The 23,835-nt window shown below is 38.7% G+C and overlaps 1 protein-coding gene across 1 annotated transcript in view; it reads right to left on the reverse strand.

Annotated features, from left to right (window-relative positions):
* adamts16 (ADAM metallopeptidase with thrombospondin type 1 motif, 16) overlaps positions 1 to 23,835 on the reverse strand; it is a 99,424-nt gene that overhangs the window by 60,633 nt on the left and 14,956 nt on the right. Inside the window, exons 5-11 of the mRNA XM_079624959.1 lie at positions 23,315 to 23,517; positions 22,123 to 22,206; positions 19,268 to 19,427; positions 15,690 to 15,795; positions 15,464 to 15,601; positions 10,992 to 11,145; positions 2,548 to 2,643 (exon numbers count right to left, since the gene is read on the reverse strand). Coding sequence (XP_079481085.1) covers positions 2,548 to 2,643; positions 10,992 to 11,145; positions 15,464 to 15,601; positions 15,690 to 15,795; positions 19,268 to 19,427; positions 22,123 to 22,206; positions 23,315 to 23,517 — 941 coding nt within the window. The remainder of the gene's footprint in view (positions 1 to 2,547; positions 2,644 to 10,991; positions 11,146 to 15,463; positions 15,602 to 15,689; positions 15,796 to 19,267; positions 19,428 to 22,122; positions 22,207 to 23,314; positions 23,518 to 23,835) is intronic.

Here is a 23,835-nt window from a genome sequence, read left to right on the forward strand (position 1 = left end):
TCCTGCACCCCAGGATGGGTCTGTAATTACTCTAATGCCCCAAACATACTTCAGTAACGTGAGTTAGTAAAGAAACGGCCCAGGAGGTCAGCCCAGGCCCGCATGAGCTCATTAAACCCAATCTGCTGTGAAGGGCCTGAATCAGTGGAAAGGCATCCTAAGGGACGAAGAGAAAGGGAGGAGAGCAATGACGAGTACTGTAACAGCTAACACTGATGAACACAGCAGCGATCTGTCTGTCTGTCTGTTTGTGTGGTTGGTGTATCTGACACTTTTTTTGTAGCCAGAACAGCAAAAGTTCCATTGTAAAACCTGATCCACACCACACACGTCTTTAGCTTGAAATCCGATTAAAGCGCTTTGATGAGTTAAGATGAGCTGAGATGACAGACATACCCTGAGGTATAGAAAGACCTATGCTGATGCGGTGTCAACTCTCTGCAACCGCATGCATTCAATCATTTGAGCTCATGTTTCATGTAAAAAAAAAAGAGTGGACATTAGCATACTTTTATAAAAGAGAACTTACTACGGAAATAATACACCTTCAAAGAATATACTTAAGTGGAAACTACATGTAATGTTTTCGGCACTTAATGGCATGTAACTGAAATCAATCGAACATGAATAATAGTTTAAAATGTATATAAAATGTACGGTGGCCCAGAAAATTATTTTTAAATTGCCAGACGTTCCCTTAGGGATCATGCGCTGTGGAAGCACGTCCAAGCATTCTTGAGTATAAATACGCAGCTATAATTCATGTAGGTTATTTTGAAGTAATATTTTATGTCGATATACAATGGTTACACTAATCGTGGTATTGATATATCAAGGAAAACTAACCTTACCGCGCTCAGAGAGCCATCTAGTGGTCGGGAGCATTTCCGTTGTGTTGCGGCTTTATTTCGCTGTGTTGTAGATTTTTCGTTGTTTTTTCGCTTATTTCCGTTGTGTTGTACATTTTCCATGTGTTGTGGCTCTTTTCTGTTGTGTTGTGGATTCATTTTATTGTGTTGTGAACTTATGTTTGCTTTTTAAATTTCGTTGCGTTGTGCACTAAAAATGCAATTAGATGAGCTTTAGAGTGCTCTCTGACTTAAACTTTGTATGTATAGTAATTTCATGATTACTTCTATTGTCTTTGAAATATGGTTAAAGTGTACTGACATGCATTTATGGTAAACTAAAATATACTTTAACGTTATTTCTATTGAAACTTGTCTGTCACGTATGTGAACATATCTGAAATTACACTTTTAATGATGGTTAGAATTGAGTAAATTTAAAATATATTAATGTAATATTGAATAATACTCTACAGTTAAAATTATAATCAAGTACTGTTTTAGTATGTTAATCAAAATCAACACATCAAAATAAGTGTACTTCTTTAAAGCATGATACAATTTTTATAACAAGAATTTAAAATACACTTTAAAGTAAACCTTTTAATTCGACATTTTCACACAGTGTACTTTTTAAAAGTGTACTTAAGAAAACATAGTCATGAAAGTGTACTCTCCTTAAGTGCACTTACATTTTATTACAGAATGTTGCATTGCTTATAAGTGATTTACCCTTACACCATTATAAAAAAGTAAAAGAAAACTTCTGTTTTCTGTTGAAGAAGATATTTTAAAGAATGATGGTAATCAAACGGTTGACGATAGCCATTGACTTCCATAGTATTTTTTTTTTTCCTACTACGGAAGTCAATGTCTACCGTCAACTGTCTGGTTACCAACATTCTTTAAAATATCTTCTTTTGTGTTCAGCAGAAAAAAAGAAACTCATACAGGTTTGTAACAATATGAGGGCGATGTTTTAATTTTTGTGTGAACTACCGATTAAATCAAAAACATTAAACTCCTCTCCCCCTCGAAACGACATCTGTTCTCTTCATGGCGTATGTCATCGCAGAGGGTGGGACTAAATATCCTCCACAACTGACTGCAAACTGGACAAAATCAAGTCCCGTCCTACATTTTTCTTCTTCTTCCAGAAGCCATTTCACTTGGATATACATCACAATGAGAAAAGACTATCGCAACTTTCCTTTTGTCCGTCTTTAAGATTTGAAGTACGAGAGCACATTCAATACAATAAAGCGCACGTCTTTTTCACAAGGGTTTTCCCCTGTCGAACCTTTTCTAGTACACTGAGTTCTCAGCTTGTCTTGTGAACATCAATGTCACTATTCTGTTTTCGTGACTCTCAACAGGAATTGTTCACTCATTATATCCGCTGGCATTTACACCAGCCTCTCTCTGCTCGGCCTCCCTGGAAACACTCATTTAAGACACTAGACATCTGTTAAAATCCCTTCTGAAAGAACAACAAAAAACCCCACAATGCTTTCTCCCCGCCGGGTTAATGTCACAGGCTGAATAACCATCAGAGGATGTAAATGATTAAACTCTTTCAATGACAAGAAACAGACCATTTGTCTTTTTCCTTTGTGCCACTTGAGCTGAAAGGGACGGGTATAACTTGACTTCTTTTTAAGGTGAGACGCTTCTGAACACATCTGTGGTTGTGACTCACCATCTCCGGACCGCAGGAAGAGCCCTCGGCGGCTGGCATGAACTTGGTCTCACATTTTCTTCCGACCCGATGGCACCACAGGGCTTTGCAGATGTCCTGTGTGACACACATCAGACGGACGTGTTGATGTGAATGCATTAAAGAACCTGTCATTTTGACAGAAGTCCGAGCGATATTTATACTGAACAAATTAAGGATTATAAGACATTACGCAATGGATAGATGTTCTTCACAAGCTGTTTGAGTCCAAAAGGCAGTTGTACAGAATAATGACACACTGTTTACGGTCTCTGGATATAATAATGACCTGTCTGGTTTGTTTTAGCTTCAGCATCATATGCCAAACACTGTATGTTGGTGATTCTGCAACTAACTGAACTTTTTTTAGGTTGCACTTTATTTCGATAGCCCACTTTTGGCTTTGCAACTTTGAAACTACATGCATTCATTAGAGTATTAGTAGACTGTTTGGTTAGGGTTAGTAGAATAAGTTGACTTGCAAAGTTTTTACTTCCCTTTAACTTTTGCCATAATAATATTTAATACATTTAACAACTTTTTATCTAACCATTAAAACTATGTTTGCAGTTCATTTGGTATTTATGTCGATTTTGTAATGTTTTTAAAACAAAGATTGCGGTTCTCAATCCTGCTGTTATTACCAACACACCAAACATTTAGAGAACAATCGAGTTTATATTTGGTTATTATCATAGAGATGAGAAGTGACAGGCAATCACATCTCTGCCAGATGTTGAACATTACTCTTCAAACTGATGTTTTTATTTTACACCATGATATGAGAGTATGTTTATTAAACTGGGGAGTATTGGAAAATTATGATTCAGAAACAACATTTTTTTTACCAACTGAAAAATATATAGAATTGTGTTTGCATGTCCAATTATCTACAAACATTCATACCTTATATACCAAACTTGAAGGAGGATAAAGCTCATTATCAGACATTTATTCAAGCAAATGTCATAAATGTTTAAAAATAAATGCAGTATTGTATGAACAATATTTCAAGTAATCAAAAATGTCCCTCACTGAAGAATAATTTATGAAATCATCAGACACGCCAAGGCCCTGTTTACACCTGGTATTAAGATGCGTTTTGGTCGATTGGATCACAAGTGGACGACACTAAATACAGGTGTAAACGAGATCTAAAACGTTTTGAGTTTGTCCACTTTCGACCCCTTCCAGAGGTAGTCAAAAACGCATTCGACCAGATTGCTTTCGTAGTGTAAACGCTCATGTGGTCGGATGTGTTCAAACAGCCGCAAAAGACCGTCTACTCTCCGTCCACTGACCTAATGCGTAAACATTATGGGAAGAGCTTTAGCCAGACAGGATTTAAACTTTGTCATTAAAGCAGCACTAAATAACTTTTACTCTTCGGTCGCCCTACAGGTTGGAAGCGGAATTGTCCATTACCGCTGTCGTACATAATTTAGCCTACCGCCGCTACTGTCGCACACACACTCGCTGTTTATCCAGCACAAGCTTTGGTATGAACGTTGTCCACAGACAAGGTAGAGTATGTTGCATGATTTCATAAAAGTATGATGTATTGCGACATCAGAAACGAAGAAAAACTAAATAATGACTATTGTAACGCTTGACGTAAAGCAAGTCAAATTTGTAGTTTTCTTATGTCTCATTAGAACTACAGAAACGCAACCCGATCTGGCAAACTTACATAGTGTGGTTATAGCAGATAAAGGACAGCAAAGCCAAATCCAGAAGTGCCTTTCACCCTGTTACGACTTGATGAACCACTGATATGATTTTGGAAACATTTTTTTAAAGTAAAAAAATCTTCTTTAGTGTTGCTTTAAAGTCGGCATGAAATCAAAATTGACCCTATTTACTTTGTTAGTGGATATTACTAGTCTTGTGGTGAACAATGAATCCGTGCAAGTTAATACACAGAATTATAATTTTTTTTTGCCATGGTTATCTTTAAAGTCTGAAAAGTTACTTCCGGTCTGGAATGGTTCTTTTCTGATTACGTAGGTTTGACCGCTTGGGTTGCTTAATCGCTTAACCACTCCCTCAAACCGTTACTCTGCTATGGGCGAGAGATGGAGAGGAGGAGCGCTAAAGTAAAACCCTGCCCTCTGATCAATATTCCGTTTCACTCGGAAATGCATCACAACACTTGAGAAAAGTCGTTTGCAACTTCCGGTTCACGCGGACTTTAAGACCCAAGTTTGGTTTGAAGATGAAAACTTACCAAGCACAATGTTTTCTCACCATTCTGGTTTCTAACACACACACACACACACACACACACACACACACACACACACACACACACACACACACACACACACACACACACACACACACACACACACACACACACACACACACACACACACACACACACACACACACACACACACACACACACACACACACACACACACAAACACACACAAACACACACACACACACACACACACACACACACACACACACACACACACACACACACACACACACACACACACACACACACACACACACACACACACACACACACACACACACACACACACACACACACACACAACGTTCGGCATGGTCTTGCGGCTGTCAGAGCAGAAATCAAAAGCTGCTGCTCTCCGTATGTTTTTCCATCGTCTCCGGACGCGTTCATATGTAAATTGCGCGATAAGATCTAAAAAACATATACATTTACCTGCCTATAGACCCTGCCCAAGAAAAAATCAGGACAGAAGTGGTTTAAAGTGGACAAAAGAGACGCATTAAAACACCAGGTGTAAACTGGTATGTGTCTCCCTCGTCTACTTGTGATCCGATTGACCAAAACACATCTTAATACCAGGTGTAAACAGGGCCTAAATGTTTTTTTTTACTGTCCCAGATATCTATGTCTTCCTCTCATTCACTTTCTCACTATGAAACAAGAGCAAGAAGAGCAAGAAACGGCTGCACGTTTTATATGTCCGTATATTATTCACATCTGGATTATTGTATCATATTTTGACAATGGGAGCACAGATGGGAGGAATAGAAGGCAGTTTGCCAGAGTGATCACAGAAATCCCAGCACAAGTTCTGCAGCTGTGTGTTAAAGCGAGACCTCCTCAAATCCGTCACCCTGTTGTTCCTGCTGAGCTTGAACATCTCAGTCCTATCACAGCTCTGACTGCCAGACAATATGAAGATGCTAATTCATGGTGAAAGCAGTGAGAGCTCAGGATGACAGAACAGCTTTGCTTGAAGAGCATCTACAGAACAATTTCTATCCCGTTCAGTGACATGAAATGAGCAGGCCCCTCTTCGTGTTTTGTTTTTATAGTCCTAGTAAATTCATGTTCCATTTTTATTTGAAGCTTCAGATTCTAGGTTGTTGGTACACTTTACTATCCAACAATTTTGTTGGTATGGCTATATTGTGTTTATTAACACAAAATAAGAAACCTTGTATGAGTTTCTTTCTTCTGTTGAAAAAAATAATATATATTTTGAAGAATGTTGGTAACCAGACAGTTGACGGTAGTCATTGACTTCCATAGTAGGTAAAAAAAAAAAAAAAGGTTAGGTGAGATCAGGACAATAGGAGCCCAGCAAACAGAGCTTCCCACTGGCGTCCCTCCAACGTATATTTAGCTCTGCCTTTGCTTCACGAGACCGTGCAGGCCTGGAGAGAAGTCTGCCGGAGCTGCACTCTATCAGATTTCTCTACGGGGAGGTCTAATTTTAGATGTATAGACTAGACTACAGTGGAAAAATTATTTTAGCAAATCTCTATTGAGTTCAGACGACCTGAATTCCTGGCGTTACAACCGATTTACAGATTTCAGCAAATAGAGAAATAAAGAAAGTGCTCTCCTCTCAGTTTTGAGCATCCAGTGATGTTTTGGATAGTCTGAGCTATCCGGGCATCAGAATCCCTGGACTAAAGATTGCAGGTCAAACGTTCACTTAAAGCACACAAGTCTACTTTAACCCCTTTCACACATCCACTCTTTACTGGTAAATTACCAGGAAATTACTGTTAAGAGATTATGGGCCCTATTTTAACGATCAGGACGCAAATCTAAAATGGGTTGATCTGAAGTCGCTACATTACTCATAGGTGTGGTTTGGGCGTAGCGTGTAATAAACCTATCAGAGCCTATATAAACCTATCAGAGCATCATCTCACATTCCCTTTAAGAGCAGATGCGCTTGTTCCATGGCGGATTGCTATTATAACGGCAGATTTGCCAGCGCACGCAACTTACATGATGGTAAAGGTGATTTCTCAGTCTTCAGAATTTTGTTTCCTGGTTCTTGACAGACAACCCACTTTGTCCTTATATACCGATGTGTCTTGCCACTATTGATCAAACAGGTTTGATCCGTCATTACTACAATTAGCCTGAATAATTTGGGTAAATGTGTAAGCTAGATTTATGCCTATTTTTTCACATCTTCATGGACACCACAATGATCTCCCTCGTGTGGTAATTTTTTCCCTTGTAATTATGTACGGTTTGCAAAAATGGGAACTGCTGCGTCTGTGTAGATGAGAGAAGCAAAGTTGTGCAAACGCTACATTTATGGCCAATCATGCGCCCTGAAAAATAGCATCTGAATAACGCGCCACTGACTTTAGACTAGCGTTTTCCTGGTCTGTGGCGGAACTGTTTTCTGAAACGGCAAAATAGCACCAGGGAACGTTTGCACCATAACACGCCTCCTCTTTACGTTTATGGTACTGGTACGGTATTTTGGTACTGATGTGGGAATGGTATCTTACTGGTAAAAAGTTGTGTATACCATTAAAGTCGTAATTTTACAGTAATTTACCGGGATTGCTGTGTTAAAGGGGCTATTGTTTTTTGTTAGGGTTAGGGAAAACTTTACACCAGTACTTGTTCCAGTCCGATCATTTTTAAAGCTGCAGAATGTAGTATTGACAGCCAGCGGTTGAAATGGGTACTGCAATCCCAATTTAAACTATTGAAGAGTTGCGGGTTGCCAGATTGAGGACTCACAACAGGAGTGAGCGCAATTGACATAGTTGACGAGCCTTACACTGTAAGCTGATGAATTGATTTAACCGCATTTTATTATGCTCATGTTCATAGAGATTTTTAGATGGATGCTGCAGCTTTTTAGGTCGGGTAGAATCTTTGATCTCTGACCCAGTTCGTTTACTGGCTTCCATGGCTGCAATACTCTGTGCTTTCTTCAAAACTGGCAACCCGGGGTGTCGAAATACTGTTGGGTAAATTGCCAAAACAAAAACAGACATTCCAACACAGAACGCACATTTTAAAGTCAAATAACTGTCTGTAACAAAGTTTTCGGAGAAAATGTGTGAACTTAGCATGTTTCCTAAATATCTGCAAACATATTATGGTATTTTTATGCCTTAGTACAGTCAAAAAATTACATACAGCACCTATAATCTTGCTTTTTTTTTTTTTTGGGGTGTATGTTAGTGAGTGTGCCTTACAAAGTTGGTATGTTGTTATGTCTTGTGTTGTAAATATGTAATTTAAAAAAGAAGAAAAAGATGCATTCCATTTTAAGCACCACATTTGTGTCCAAACATCTGATATACTTATTTATTCACATACAGTGAGGGTTTGAAATTAACTTTTTCAATGACCAGCAAATTTGGCTGCTAAATTTTGAAGTTATTGGCCATTCAAAACTTCTACTAGCCAAAACAAAATGATCAGAAAAATACCAGCGTATCAATGTCACAGCTTAGATTTAAATATGATTCTGAATCATTGTATTGCTTTCAGCTTTACGACAGCCAATCGCTGTTTAAGGGTACCATTCAAATAAAATAAAATAAAATAGAAATAAAAACAAAATTCTCTATGATTCTCGTATAACTGTCTTGATTTTACCTGCACGTAGCAATAAAGATGCTAGGTAGCTTTTCTCCCAAAAAGTATTGTACATGTGGCATTTATTAGAACGGATTGGAAAAAGTGGCCTCTTAATTGTCTCCTAGGGTGGAAGCACTGTGCGTCGGACATCTCGATAGACGCCGAGTGGTGCCGCCGCTATGCGTATGGTATGGTACCATATATATAATTATATATGGTACCGTGGCGCTGCGCGGCATTTTTCTCAGTGCGCGACCCTCTTTACTCTTTGTTTTGCTAATGTTTGAGGCTCTTTTTAAGGGAAGGGCTTTGATAATGATGCCATAACCCGCCAAATTGGCTAGCGTGTTGATGTGCGTTACCCGTCACTGTGGATTCTCACCCCTATTTGGCAGTTTGTTAATTTCAAACCCTTTATACAATGACTATAAAAAGTCTATACAAATGGCAGGTTAGAAATATGAATTCAAGACAAATCATGTCATGTTGATGTTGAAACCAACAAAATTCATGTAACAATACATTTTTGTAGACTTTTTAGCCATTGCACATTCTAAATCATGAACAGTGGAGCTTGCTGAACAGCCATGCATGCGTGTGTGTTGTCAGGGCCATATCTTAAAAAAAACATGATTATATAGAAAATGTGGCACATGTGTGCTGTGGTGCAGCGTGACAGATCTCTCCAGGCCTCAGTGAAGTGACCGCGAGCGCTAGTTTCTGTCTCAGGTGAAGCATTCCTCTCAATCACACTGTCACGCTTGATCCCTGCTCTCCTAGTGAACCTGGATCAGCTTCCTCTTTCCAAATGATGACCATAAACTCCATGATAAGAACCACACAAATGGATTCTTATCAGTTTGAAATAACTTTAACCGTAACGCAGCTCAGGCTGGATCAAATATATCAGTTTCATGTTCCCGTTGAGAAGACATTTGAAGCTGCATACGTACCCTAGTGAAAAATAAATATACTAAAATTGTTGTTTTAAGCTCAAACTCGCTTAATTTTGATACATATTTCGGAAAACAAGACTTAAACCCTAGTGAAAAAATAAATAAATACCAAAACATATTTGAAATACATTTATTTTATGCTAAGTATACTACAAATATGTATATTAAACAAATATGTTTAATAATAAATGAGTAATAATTAATACATTACAATTTATATCAGTAAGTCTAAAGCGATATGAATGTAAATGTATAGGATACCTAGTGTAAAATAAATTTATTTTAAATACATTTTTCCATAGTTATTTTTTCACTATGGCTACCAGATAAAAATTTGGGGTCCGTAATATTTTTTTTCTTTTTAAATAAATGTGACCCTGGATCACAAAACCAGTCACATGTCGCACGGGTATATTTGTGGCAATAGCCAACAATACATTGCATGGGTCAAAATTATAGATTTTTCTTTTATGCCAAAAATCATTAGGATATTAAGTAAAGATCATGTTCCAAGAAGATATTTTGTAAATTTCCTATCGTAAATATATAAAACATTTATTTGTGTGAGTAAATGCAGCACAATCGCGAACATAAATGGACAACTTTAAAGGCGATTTTCTCAATGTTTCGATTTTTTTGCACCTTCAGATTCCAGATTTTCAAATAGTTGGCCAAATATTGTCATATCCTAACAAACCATACATTAATGGAAAGCTTATTCATTCAGCTTTCAGATGATGTATACATGTGACTGGTTTTGTGGTCCAGGGTCACAAATTAATATTTTTATTCAGCAAGGATGTATTAAATTGATCAAAAGTTGCACTAAAGGGACTTATAATGTTGAACAATTTATATTTCAACATTATAAATAATAATAAATACCATTCTTTCAAACGTTCTATTCATCAAAGAATTCTGAAAAATCTTGGTTCCCACAAAAATGTTTGGAGAGACTATTTTCTAACTAACTATGTTTCAAAATTGTTATGATGCTGAAAATTCAGTTTGCATCACAGGAATGAATTACATTTTAGAACATATTCACATTGAACACAGTTATTTGAAATTGTAATAATATTTTATATTAATATTATTTTTGACCAAATAACTTCAGTTTTGGTAAGCATATAAGGGGCTTTTTTCAAAACCATCAAAAATCCTTACTGACTCCAACCTTTTGAACAGTAGTTTGTATGTTTGGAAGTTGGTGTACTAGTTACAACCAGTGTTCTTAACTAGCCTAATCAACAAGACTTCCTTGACCAACTAGCTTCACAAGAGCAAGCTTGCGTCCAAATTGGAAGTAATAACTAAGGCTGTTCCTCTGATTTTGATCAAAGTAACATTTATATGCCAGGCAATTTCATACATATTTTATCATTCACGTGTAGTTTCGTAGTGTAAATATTCGCATCATTAACTGGCTCAATGAGCAGTGTTTCCTGTCAAGATTAAATAGCTTATCTTACAGTATTTATTCAATGGTATTTACACAAAATCTAGCAATAATGTCTCATGTGGTGCCATTCATGTGCACTCAACTCATGAATTTTTTTCACAAGTGATTTCATCGATAAAACAATATGAAATATTGATATTAATGGCCTTGCCTTCTTGAAGTCCAGAGTGCACAGTTTAGCTTTCTCTCCAAACTGCCACTTGCACTGCGTGTCGGCGTCGTACAGCTCTCCAGGAAGTTTCTCGGGGTACTTGTACTCCTGTATGGCGTTGGGCTCGTCCGACAGACAGGTGGCCTGGGCGGTACTGAGACAGAAACACAACTGTAAAACAGCTTGACTCCAGTACAGTGGAGATGGACACCATGACAACGTAATAACAGTAGTTCCCCTGGCTACATTTAGAGATTTCTCTTTTCAACACATTCTCTGACTTCATCATGACGTATGTTATTCAATGCTGCCGTTATTTTACAGGCCGACAGAGAGGCTCCGCGTGTAAACGATATCAAGGATCATGAGAAAGTATTTTGCATTGTTTAATACCGTGTGTTTTACACAATCAGACATACAGTGAAACCCTGAATAAGCTCTGAGTAGTTTAGCAGACGCCCCGGGCCGCTCGCCCGCACAATGACGAGAGTGTGTCAGTATGTGAGTGTGTGTGGGATGTATGTTTGCAACGGGGGTCACATCAACTAGTCTATTAGTTCTAAATATATACTATATAACAAGGACATCCAGGTGATCAACCAAATGTAAGAACCTTTAAGTCAAATCAAGTCAAGTCAAGTCAAGTCAAGTCAAGTCAAGTCAAGTCACCTTTATTTATATAGCACTTTTTACAATACTGATTGCTTTAAAGCAGCACTGATTGGACAGAAAGTTGGCACACTGCTGCTCCCATACAATACTTGAGTTTAGGGATGCATGATTTGGGGGCAGGTTTTACATTTCTGAATGACTAGTTGACTAGTAAAGATGAGTAGTCAACTGAACGGTTTGTATCTGTACAGACAGATAAAGTTGTTGCAGAACACTGCACTATAAAGTTGAAGTCTACTACATCCAACTTTCCCAGAATCCCTCTGTGTTTCAGTGGACCCTGTGAAGGGAAACCCTGTCCTTTTCCGCTCCTGCTTCCAATTATCTGGAGAAGGATCAATGCAGCAGCATCTGGCCCACAGAGGCAGGAATGTCAGAGTCAGATGAATCTGATTCAGTTCCTCATCACCACTCAGTTTTCCCAGTGTCACCTCTTTAAGTTTCCCCCCAGATTAAGGCGACCGGCCGCTATAAGACAGACCTGCTCAAGGCAGACCCGGCCAGACTCCCTTTCAAGCTCTGTTTTATTAGTGAGGGGAGTGATAAAAGCGGAGGGCTGTGAAGAGGAACGAGAGAGGGTCTGAAAGCAGATCAGGCTTTAGCTACTTGAAGGTCTTGTGATCTGCGGGCTGTATGTCGATAGGCACACGGTGACGTAGGTGAGGCTACTCATGAGGAATGAGAAACAGATGGGAGGACAGCTGACGGAGAGAGCATTGCCGTATTTATCGGCAGCACACTGGGGTGTCGTAGGTGTGGAAAGAGAAATGAGGGAGGATCATTCTGCAGTTTGTCGCCTTCAGAAGCCCTGACAGTCCTGGAAAAGCTCTGGTGACACTAATGCCATTGTCACACTACAGGTTTTGGTACATATGAATTTGATTAACCATGCAGTCTGATTGGATTGATTGGTTGGTTCCTTATGCCAATTTGCAACACTTATGGCTTCAGGATGCTAAATGAGGAACTAAATGAGATTGAGAAACTCAAACCACAAACTTTGGGGAGTCAGCAATTAAGCATCATGATCCCATTAATTTTGAATGGAGAACTAAACTGACCAACTGACATGACGTAAAGGCCAAGTATGGTAAACCATACTCAGAATTTGTCATTGTCCTTTAACCCAACCAAATTAGTGCACACACATTAGGAGCAGTGAGAAGTGAACACACACACTGCAAAGCGTGAACACGCACAACCCCATTTTTTGCTGCGGTGAGCAATTGGTTTAAGGACACCTCAGTCATTTCCTGCCAGTATTGAGAATCAAACCTGTGATCTTTGGTTTATTAATCTAACTCTCTATCCATTAGGCCATTAGTCTTCCATTCTGGTGACATTAGAGACAGTGACCATTTTTGACCAGATGTAGGCATGTCCAATTTGAGAAAAGTTGATGAGGCATTTAGCGCTTTCATATGCACCTCTGTACACCCAAAGCATTTTTACAATCATATCAGGGGGTCTCTCCTCAACCACCACCAGTTTGCACTATCCACTAGGATGATGCGACGGCAGCCACAGTACAACGGCGCCAGAGCGCTCACCACACACCAGATACAGGTGGAGAGAGGAGAGAGAGTGATAGAGACAATTCAGTGGATGGGGATTATTAGGAGGTCTTGATTGGGAAGGGCCATTGGAGAGAATGTGGCCAGGACACCGGGGTTACACACCGACTCTTTACGAGAAGTTCCATGGGATTTTTAATCACCACAGAGAGTCAGGACCTCGGTTTTACGTCTCATCCGAAGGACGGAATATTATGCAAATAAAGGGCAACTAGCAATGCGGGTGAAGCCAGTGCAGCTCATATGATCAGTTTCCTGTCAGGTAATGTGTCGTCAAGACAGTCATAGCATCAGGCCCTGTTTACACGAGGACGCTCGCGGGTGAAAACGTAAAAATATTTTATCGGGTGTGCCTTTCTTTTACACGGCGACTGCGTTTTTGGGGCTTAAAAACGCAAAAAAGTGAAACCACCCTCCAGAGTGGAAATCTTAAAAACGCTCCACCATCGCGTTCCCGTCTAAAGGGTAAAAACGGTAAAAACGCAAAAGTCTGCTAGACAGTGAAATATAGCATTCATTTCATTGACCAAAAAAATAAAACAATTCTGTCATTTTTGAGCAACACGCGAAGAGCACCAAGGGTTAAAGCAGCAGCTTTACCGTATTAAACATGAAAAACACTGTCAGCGTCTCTTTCACTTTCAGTGCTTCACATTGCCACCTAGCCGCCTGGAGTGCATACTACATCCAATTTCACACACTTTTGCGTCACCATATGCACGCAGATTTCCCCCCCCCCCATAACACTTGTCTAAACGCAGAATAAAAAGTGATAACGCAACGCCACTTTTGCGTTTTCTCTTAAGATCGTTTCAGTGTAAACATAGCCTCAGTCAGCGTATGTTATTGGGGAAATAGAGTGCTGCAGTGATGTTGTATTTTTGTAGGTCAAACCCGGAAGTTAGCATCACTCTGGTTCTCTTGACAAAAACCCAATAGGATTTTTATCCCCCATTGACACATGCTATTAAGTGTATGCTTCTTAAGGACGTAGTATTTGAGGTTTGCTCTGGCACAACTTTCTGGCCCAGATGCACACGATGCAAGTCAACAACACAGCTGTCTTTCATGTAGTTATTTGATTTTGTTTTGGAATTTGAAAATATCTTGAGCTTCTTTTAACCACAGACCATTTTTAGGCATTTAACCAAAAGCCCATTCAAAACTTTGACTTCAGGATAATGGAACTGTAAGTGCTAAAACTCGTTTACGGGATTTGGCCTATAAAAATGTGCAGCACTCTATGGCAGAGTGATTATTTTTTGCCTTTGCAATCTAATGGAGTTCTCTCCGAAAGTTCAGATGAAAATGGACCTTGTTAAACTGCAGCTCCTGTACAAGCTAGTGGCCGTTACTGAGTGGTTTGTGAGTTCCATGAACTCAGACCATGCAATGACATCCGAGAATGCTCTACTGATCTTTAGCACTTTACATTTAAATATATGCATTTGTCAGACACTTTGCATTCAAGGTATACATTTTAGAAGTTCATACATTCCCAATGAATCAAACCCACGATCTTGACATTGCTAGAACCATGATCTATGGTCTGAGCTACAGAAAGCATACTCTCCAGAACTTCTTTTAATTTTTTTTACATTTACTAAATCTCAAGACTGACAGGAATCCAACTGCAACAGTCAACCACAATGCTATCAGGAAACAGGTAAAGCAACTCTGAGCATCTAATGAACGCCTGGCAAGGAAACCCCTACTCTCTCCTGCTGAGGCCTATAACTACTGATTCCAGCTCACTGCCAAGGAGCTTCACCCAGATGAGCTCATCACGACAACGGAGCACGAGGCCGGTTCATTTGACACGTTGGTTAATTTAAGGGCAAAAGGTCAAGCTGATCCACTTTCACGAGCACAGACGTGGCTCTCAGACAGAAAGTGAAACTTAAAACCTGCTGGAGCTGCTTGCTTTTACATATCACAACCAAAACAGCACTACAAATACTACTTTTAAAAGATGAGGTTGGTGTCTAGACTCTCACTGGGCTCACGCTGGGTGATTCTGCTTGGATGACTAATGGACAGGAGATGCTTAGTAAAGGGCATGTTGTTAATCTTTGCACTGTTTTTCAAATGCCAATTTGGGCTGCCAATGGGTAAAGCATTTGATTTTGGCATAGTCTCTCCATGTGACTGAAAGTTTATTACAGTTTCCACAACACTGTAATTGTACTGATGCATTGAAAAAAAAAGTCAAAAGTCTTTACTCACCTTAGAAATCGGTTTAGATATTGTCGACTACAGGATGACCAGGAGAATAAACCATTATGTCCAGCCAAGGTGGGAGACATAATGTTTCCAACCGACTTCTTACACACATTCCCTTCGCCATCGTGGACCATCCCAAAGCTGTGGAAAACAAGGCTTTCATTGATTCAATACAGGCAACTGGATATGAGGGAATCTAATAGAGGTTAATTATAAATTTGACTCTTACTTGTGTCCAGATTCATGGGCAATTGTGAAGGCCAGACCAAGACCCGTGTCTTCATTGATCGTGCAGCTGCGGTACTTACTGCACATTCCACTGATTGGAGCAAAACCTTGAAATTGAAACAATGAATGGAAGGATGAATGAATGAATGAATGAATGATGATGGCTATATAAGTCAAGCCAACAACTTGTATAAGGGGCCAAAGAGCCTGCACAAATAAAATACGTTCCACTTTAGACATTCTACTAACAAGTAACTTTGCAACTACATGTCACTCTCATTAGAGTATTAGTAGACTGTAGTAGACAGTCAGTAGACTGTTAGGTTATGGATAGGTGTTAGGGTTCGGGTTAGTAGAATACGTTGACTTGTAAGTGCCAAGTTACTTATAGTCATTAGAATGTCTATTTGGGGACCAACAAAATAAAGTGTTAGCAAATATTAAGCAGATAGTCTACTAATACTCTTTAGAGTTAGTTGACATGTAGATGCAAAGTTGCTTATAGTTAGTAGAATGTCTAAAGTGGACTATCAAAATAAAGTGTATAGACATATAAAGTATATACTAAATATACCTGATCATCTCATATCGTCTAACTGTGCACCGCAGTTCAAAAGTTTGGGTTCGGTAAGACTTTTTTATGTTTCTTAAGTCTCTTATGCTCACCAAGGCTGAATTTATTTGACAACAATACAGTAAAACAGTAATATTGTGAAATATTAATAGAATTGAAAATAACTATGTGAATATACTGTATATTTAAAATGTAATTTATTGCTGTGATAGCAAAACAGAATTTTCAGCATAATTAAGCATAAAGTCTTCAGTGTCACATGATCCTTCAAAAATCACTGTAATATGCTGATTTGCTTATGATTATTATCAACGTTCTTTGATGAATATTAATTTGAAAAGAACAGCACTTCTTATTATCTTTTTAAACTTTATAAATGTCTTTAATGCGACTTTCATAAGATTGCTAACTGCAAATCTTTGAACAGTAGTATCCATAATCTAAATAAGTGAAACGGCAATAGACTTAAGAGTGTGAGATGGCAAGTGATGGACTGATGTAATCAGATCAAGATTTCGCGAATATTTGTTTCACAACTGCCAGTTCAAGATAAAGATAAAATCCAGTTGTTTTGAGTCAGTCGCAGGAAATCTGAACAGATATATGAGTTACTTCAACCAGTATGAATCTGAAACACATTATATGCTATGCCTTCTACAACTAGGAGTAGTATATTAACTGTAGAAGGCATAAAAAATAATAGAAAGGTAACCTCGCAAAATGCTTTGAACAATTCTATATGTGTTGCAATACTGGTCTGAGATCTAAGAGAACTGTATTTTATGACAAATTCTGACTTTCTAACTCTCTAATACAAAACCTATGGAGATGAAGCCCAGTGTACGTTGGAACAAAGTCAAACCCCAAAAGGACCAAAGGAGTCTGATTTATTTTCCTTAGATTTAATCGCTTCAAATATGTGCCGTTTTTTGACACATACGCACCAAGTGATAAAATACTTGCATGTATTGCACAAATGTGTTGTACCAGAACATGTTGTGATTTATTTGTCTTCCAGCCTTATTGAAAATCGTATTTGGGACAAAAATAAATAAATTCACATACTTTACTAAAAACGTCTTTCAGGGCCCATTACAATTGATTTATTTATTTTTGCACTGTAAAAGGTCTAAATAAAATAAACAAAATTTTCATCATATGTAATGTTATATCTTTCAATATTTTTTGCTCTCAAGAAACTGTCATATGCAGAAATGATGCATGAGGGTAATTCATGTTGCATTCAGTGGTTTTCTCAGACTAGCGGTACGGTAGAGAGTGTACGGTGGTATCAAAGGTTCGGCGTGGCTCTTTAATCATCCAGTCCATGACCTGTGAGGGACGTGAAATCTCCCATGACCCCCTGACCCCTTCACCTCCAAGCGTGAGCTGTGCGAGCTGCAGTCTGCGCTCAAGTGTTAATCATTGACACTCCACAAATGTTGTGTTCTCAGCACCCTTTGAACTGCGGCCTTGCACTTGAGGGGCATGGCTAGCGTTTCTAATGGGGTTAGGGGTTAGCAGGGAGAGATTCTTTTATGTGGCACAGGGTGGAGAACACAGCTCGAGCTCTCATAGGAAACAGGTTATTAGAGAAAAAGGCTGTTACTGTACCTCTAATAATTTGGCAATTTAGCAGTAGCTTAAGTGATGACTAAGCGCAGTCATCACCAGACAAACAGTATATTGTAGGTCATTAATCTTAAATGTCACACCACACCTATGTTTTCTTACTCTTTTGTACAGATTTACAATAAAACCTGACATCAGCTTAAAAGGTTTTGCCTTGTACTGTCACATAGTGGTGTAAATAAAGCATAAGTGAAGGTTTTTAGTAACTTATACCTGATGTATAAATGTGAAATTCACTATCAGCCATTCTTAATTTAAACACTGGGCAAAAGTGTCCAATAATAGGCCAGTTACCTACAAGACTAGTATAGGTTAGGGCTGGGAGTTGTCATTGACCTCCCAGTTCAATATTACAACAATATTTAGCTGCTAATGCAATATGTATTTTTTTTAATGCATTTAGCATTTTACACATTTTGGTTCTGTTTAAATGTCTGTTTAAATACATTCAATATTTAATTATATATAGTATATATATATATATATATATAATCATTATAATACTGTAGTACTGTTTAAACTAATTTAAAAAATAATAAGAAATTAAATTAATGATGTGTAGTCAACTATTTTTCAGCTAATCTTAAGAAACATTACAAGCGATATTAGTAATGGCATCACACACAGTGCAAGTCTCTTTGGGTTGCATTTACGCTGACTTTCAGACTTACATTTCAAATTTATATTTAAGCATTTGGCAGCGACTTACAGTCCATCCAAGCACATATCACCCGGCGTTCCCTGGGAATCGAACCCATGACCCTGGCGTTTCTAGTACCATTGCACTACCATTTGAACTACAGGAACGCATGTTTTAACATATTATGTTGTGTCCTATTTGTTTACAATCCCTTAAAGGAATAGTTCACTTCAAAATGAAAATTCTGTCATCATTTACTCACCCTCAAGTTGTTTCAAACCTTTATAAATTTCTTTCTTCTGCTGAACACAAAGGAAGATATTTTGAAGAATGTGGGTAACCAGACAGTTGATGGACCCCATTGACTTCCATAGTAGGTAAAAACTTCCATAGTGGAAGTCAATGGGGTACATCAACTGTTTGGTCACCGACATTCTTCAAAATATCTTCTTCTATCTTCTTCGTGTGCAGAAAAAAGAAAATTCATACAGGTTTGAAACAACTTGAGGGTGAGTAAATGATCAAATAAAATCATTTTGAAGTGAACTAATCCTTTAAGAATGAACTGACAAATTTCACAAAGGTGAACACTTAAAGCATCCATCTCAAGACACGCGTTTAAAACTTGAACTTCTTTTAACATGGCGTCTTAAAAACATGCAGATGCTGCAAAAGACATGGCTGTCAAAGACGTCCTTCAAGCACATGTCAAATCATTAAATGTCGTCCTTACCCAGAGTGTCACATGGTTCATTCTTCCAGGAGCAGATATCCAGACCGGTTAGCAGGATGGCATGATCATGACGGCGACCTCCTCGCCCGGCCAAGCCTGACTGCCACTGGCAGAAACTGTTCAGAGTGTGGTCAGCATGATGGTTAATCACTAGTCCATCCTGAGGAAGTAAAGAGTTAAGAGTAGATGTAATTGCATTTAATACTGTGTAGACTAGAACAATTCTATATAAATCAATAGTGGATTTAACATCAAAATATAACGTCTACTGATAAAATGTATGTTTTTAATGTAACCTTCTTACTTTAAATAGGGAGAAAAATAATTTATGCAATTTTATGTTATTTATTTGAAAGAATTAAAAGAGCAGTTTCATGCCTATCCTTGGATTGTTGAACTGTTCGAGGATAATGCAATACATTTTAGGCCCCGTTTATTATGGTTATTTTTAAAAATTAACCATGGAAATGACATTTCCCTTCGTTTGTGCCCTTCGTTTACACGCAAACGGAGAATTCTCCTCTGAAACCGATCCTTTCTAAAAACTCCGGCCAGAATGGAGATTTTGGAAAACTTCGTTTGCACGTTTGCATGTAAACTGAGAAAAACTGAGTTTTAGGCAGCCGACGTCACAGTAAGAGACTATTTTCGGGATTCTGATTGGCTAACGTGGGCTTGAGCTTCTCCTTACACTGCCACCTACAGGTTTGGCATGCTCTAGACAGCGTTTACACGGGTTCGTGTCACAAACACTTTTCTGAAAATTGACAGGTGTGCACAATGTTATTTTTGAAAACGGAGAGGGGTGAAATGTCCGTTTATGAAAAAAGCCGTCCACGTGTAAACGTAGCCTTAGAGAGAGTAATTAGTTCAGTAATCTAATTACACTGTTGAAGATGTAATTAGTAACTTACTCAACTCTAGCTGCAAGTGACTAGTGTTGGGAGACTAAGGCTACATAGTATTTTCCAAAACGTTCTCCTCCACACTGAAACGCTAAAATCATCTTACAGCGCATGCGTAAAAGGCTATATCATAAAAGCTCACGAGATGATAGACTAGGCATGATAAAGTTTTCATGCTATTCTTCTGGCATGATAATTTTATTAGCAAAATAACTCACCACTTACTGTGTCTAGGTCGCACACTCAATCGCTATTCTATGTGTGGTCTAAAACACAATTGCCCTCATCTTTTGTCACAGGACGTTGCGAGTAAATTTTCTCTCATCTTTGCAGAATTTAAGATCAAAGTAACACTTATCTTTAGCAATACTGTGAAAACAGTGGCGGCTCTTCAGGGGAAGCAACTCCATTGCCTACCCAAAGTTTTGAGGTGAAAATGTCTCAGAATGTGTTTTTATTGTAAGTGTAACTATTGCGCTCTTCCCCGAATGGGCCCAATCTGCGAAAACGCGAGTCTGAGCGTATAGACGGGGAGACAAATCCAATAGCTGGAGAATTGTGCCTCCGTTGGTGAAAAAAAGAAATAGCCAATAACCATTGAGTATTTCACTTCCAGCGATTAGGAGTGTTGAGAAAAGTAACATGGCAGAGGAGGCTAGCCTCCCTTGTCAACCAATCATCGAAAATACGTAAATTACTTGATATATTAGTTTGTACTTCTACCGCTGATGTATCAACTATGTATGTAGAGTAGAAAATAGCCAAACATGCTCTTTTAACACGGACACGGAAAAGAATAGAAGGTGGGATTTTGAATCAAGTGATAGGCTAGGTGAGTGAAAGTGTATATTCTTGTATATTCTTATATTTAATATTCTTATATATATATTCTTATATTTAAAGTCTTTCTGTAAGAATGTGCCATTTTCTGTCTGTACATTTTCGGACTAAAAGACAATTTTAATGCAGTTAAACATCTTTGGGATGTGCCTCCACACTAAACTTTAGTGTGCCTCCTCTATTTTAAAACCCACCAACCCACTGTGTGAAAGTGAATAGCTCATAGCAGGCACATATCGGTACAGCCATATATATCAATAGGTAAGGTACAATATGCGACTAAACATGTCATCGATTTCAATTACCGATTTCAATTACCGAAAACAGCATTTTCAAATTTATCCACTTGGGAAAACATCTTCAAAAATGTCCGTTTTCAAAGGACAAAAACAATGACTCAATGTGGACAGAAGGCCAAAATAAAGAGAAAAAGATGTGTTTTCAAATGTACCCAGATTAGTGTATATGTAGCCCAACTCAAACTGCTTATCAAGTTCTGGGCAGAACAATTACCGGCTGCCTCTGCTGACCCCACCTCAGTAAATGAGTCTATACTGTAGGTAATTAGCCCCTCATCACTGATCCTGAGTGACTGTTGCTAATTACTCCAATCAAAAGGGGGATGAGGGTAATTTTCTGCATTCCTCGACTGGTGGCTAACGTGAACTTCATTAACATTAGCACAGGTGTATCAGTAACAGAGCCCTTCAGCCGTATGCTGGCCCGCTTTCCCACAGACATGTCCCTCGCCTGGCTGGAATCCAACGGAATGCTGTGTATCCAATTAAACTGTCATCATAAAAACGAGACCTGTTCAGATGGAGCGTCTCAAAAAGAGCGAAAGAGACAAGCCTCTCAAGGACAATAAAATCCACCTTTTGAAGCGATGTTTCATTCGGCTTCAAAGCTCTGTGTTATCTAAACCTCTCACTGTCCATGACGTCAATCGCCTCCAGAGGGCTTTAACTCTCATTCATTTTACAAATATGCACTTGGTGTTGGTGTAAGATATTCATTTGAACACACATTATCAATGCAATAGAGCCAAGATCTTTTACTCTGTTTTAAAAAATCTCCACTGCAATAAAATTCATAGCACCTTAAACTCACCTGGTCTTCATCCAGCAGTATTAGCCCAACAATTACAACATTGATGTCACCTCCAATCGTGCCATCTTTGAAAAGCGTTGAGACCTTTTTGGAGATGAGAAACAATGCAGAAGAATCAGCATTAGGCTACAGGGTTGTGCATAAACGTGCAGGCATCTAAACTCAGTTTGACTTTCTTGAATAGAGCAATAAGAAGCTTCTGTTTGGAAAAATGAGAGAGGCATACCACATGTACTTAAGGGAATCCCTAATCCCACATTTCACTGGCCTTTGAAACAGAACTGAAGACAAAGTCCCTGAGATGGTTTAAAGTGCTCAGGGAACATAAATACAAGCACTTAGTTCCCAATACAAGGCCTTTCAGTTCTGCTATTTTGTCTTTCTTTTCGTTGACACCAACACAAGAGGCGTTCAGTTTGGTTTCATGTGTCAGTATTTCGCTGATCCTTTGTAAAACACTTTTAACACACCTTCAAAAAGCCTGAGTTTGATATGTTCACAGCATGTAACATGATCCTATTTTGATTACTCTACAATAATGTTTTCATGTGTGCTTAAGTTTTGTTCAGTGCGCTCACCCCAAAGACACTCACTTTGACTTTTAGCAATTATTAACTAGTCCGTTTGGTCAACCAGATGCTTTGACCTCAACTAGACATAATTTTCCATGCAATCAAAACATACATGAACACATAAAAATGGGAACTGTATGGACGGATGCATTGATGCATGGATCGATGTAATATATAGATGGATCTATGGATGTATGTATGTATGGATGGATGGATGATTGGGTGGATACATCTATGGGTAAATGGATGCATAGAAGGAGGGATGGATGTATGCATGGGATGAATGCATGGAGGGACAGATGCATGGAGGATTGAATGTATGGAGGGACGGATTGATGTATACATGGATGATGGATGGATGCATGCAATAAATGGATGGATGCTTGGATGGATGGATTAATGGATGGATGCATGGATGGATGGATGCATGGATGGATGGATTAATGGATGGATGCATGGATGAATGGATGGAAGGAGGCATGGATTGATGCATGTAATTAATGGATGGATGGATAGATGCATGGATAGACAGACAGATGGATAGATGGATGCATGCATGGATGGATAAATTGAAGGATAGACAGATAGGATTCAGCCTGGATTCATTACATCCGTCTTACCATGTTAAGAACAGTGAGGACATATGTGGTTATATTCTCATGGCCATGATTGTCCATCATGTTGCGGTCGACCACCACCAGCGTCTCCACATTCAGCCTCTGGTGGGGATGAGGTTTAAACGTAATGGCTCGCTTCCCTCTGGGCATGAACTTATATTCATCCGGGAAAATATAGATATCTTCCTCAGGAGGTTTAGGCATATCTGAAACACAGGACCAAGACAATATCAACACTAGGTCATACAGTCAATGCTGGTTCCCCAAAGAAAATGCATTACTAGTTCAGTAAAAAGCTGAATCTGTGTCTGGAAAGCTCAGGCCCTTACGAGACATTAATGCACGCCATGTGTGTCAAAATGTATTAGCTGTTACCTCACATCCCACATAAGATTTGGTTACTCGGTTTGTAAAATATTATTCAGGGTTCAAATGCGGTGTGAGGATGTGGTGTTTGTTTAGAGTAGGTGAAGATAATTCATCCCTGACCAAACACAATACAGGTGTGATGATGTCATGAAAAC

Source organism: Phoxinus phoxinus (genome assembly GCF_949152265.1).
Source record: "Phoxinus phoxinus genome assembly, chromosome: 10".
Lineage (NCBI taxonomy): Eukaryota > Metazoa > Chordata > Actinopteri > Cypriniformes > Leuciscidae > Phoxinus > Phoxinus phoxinus.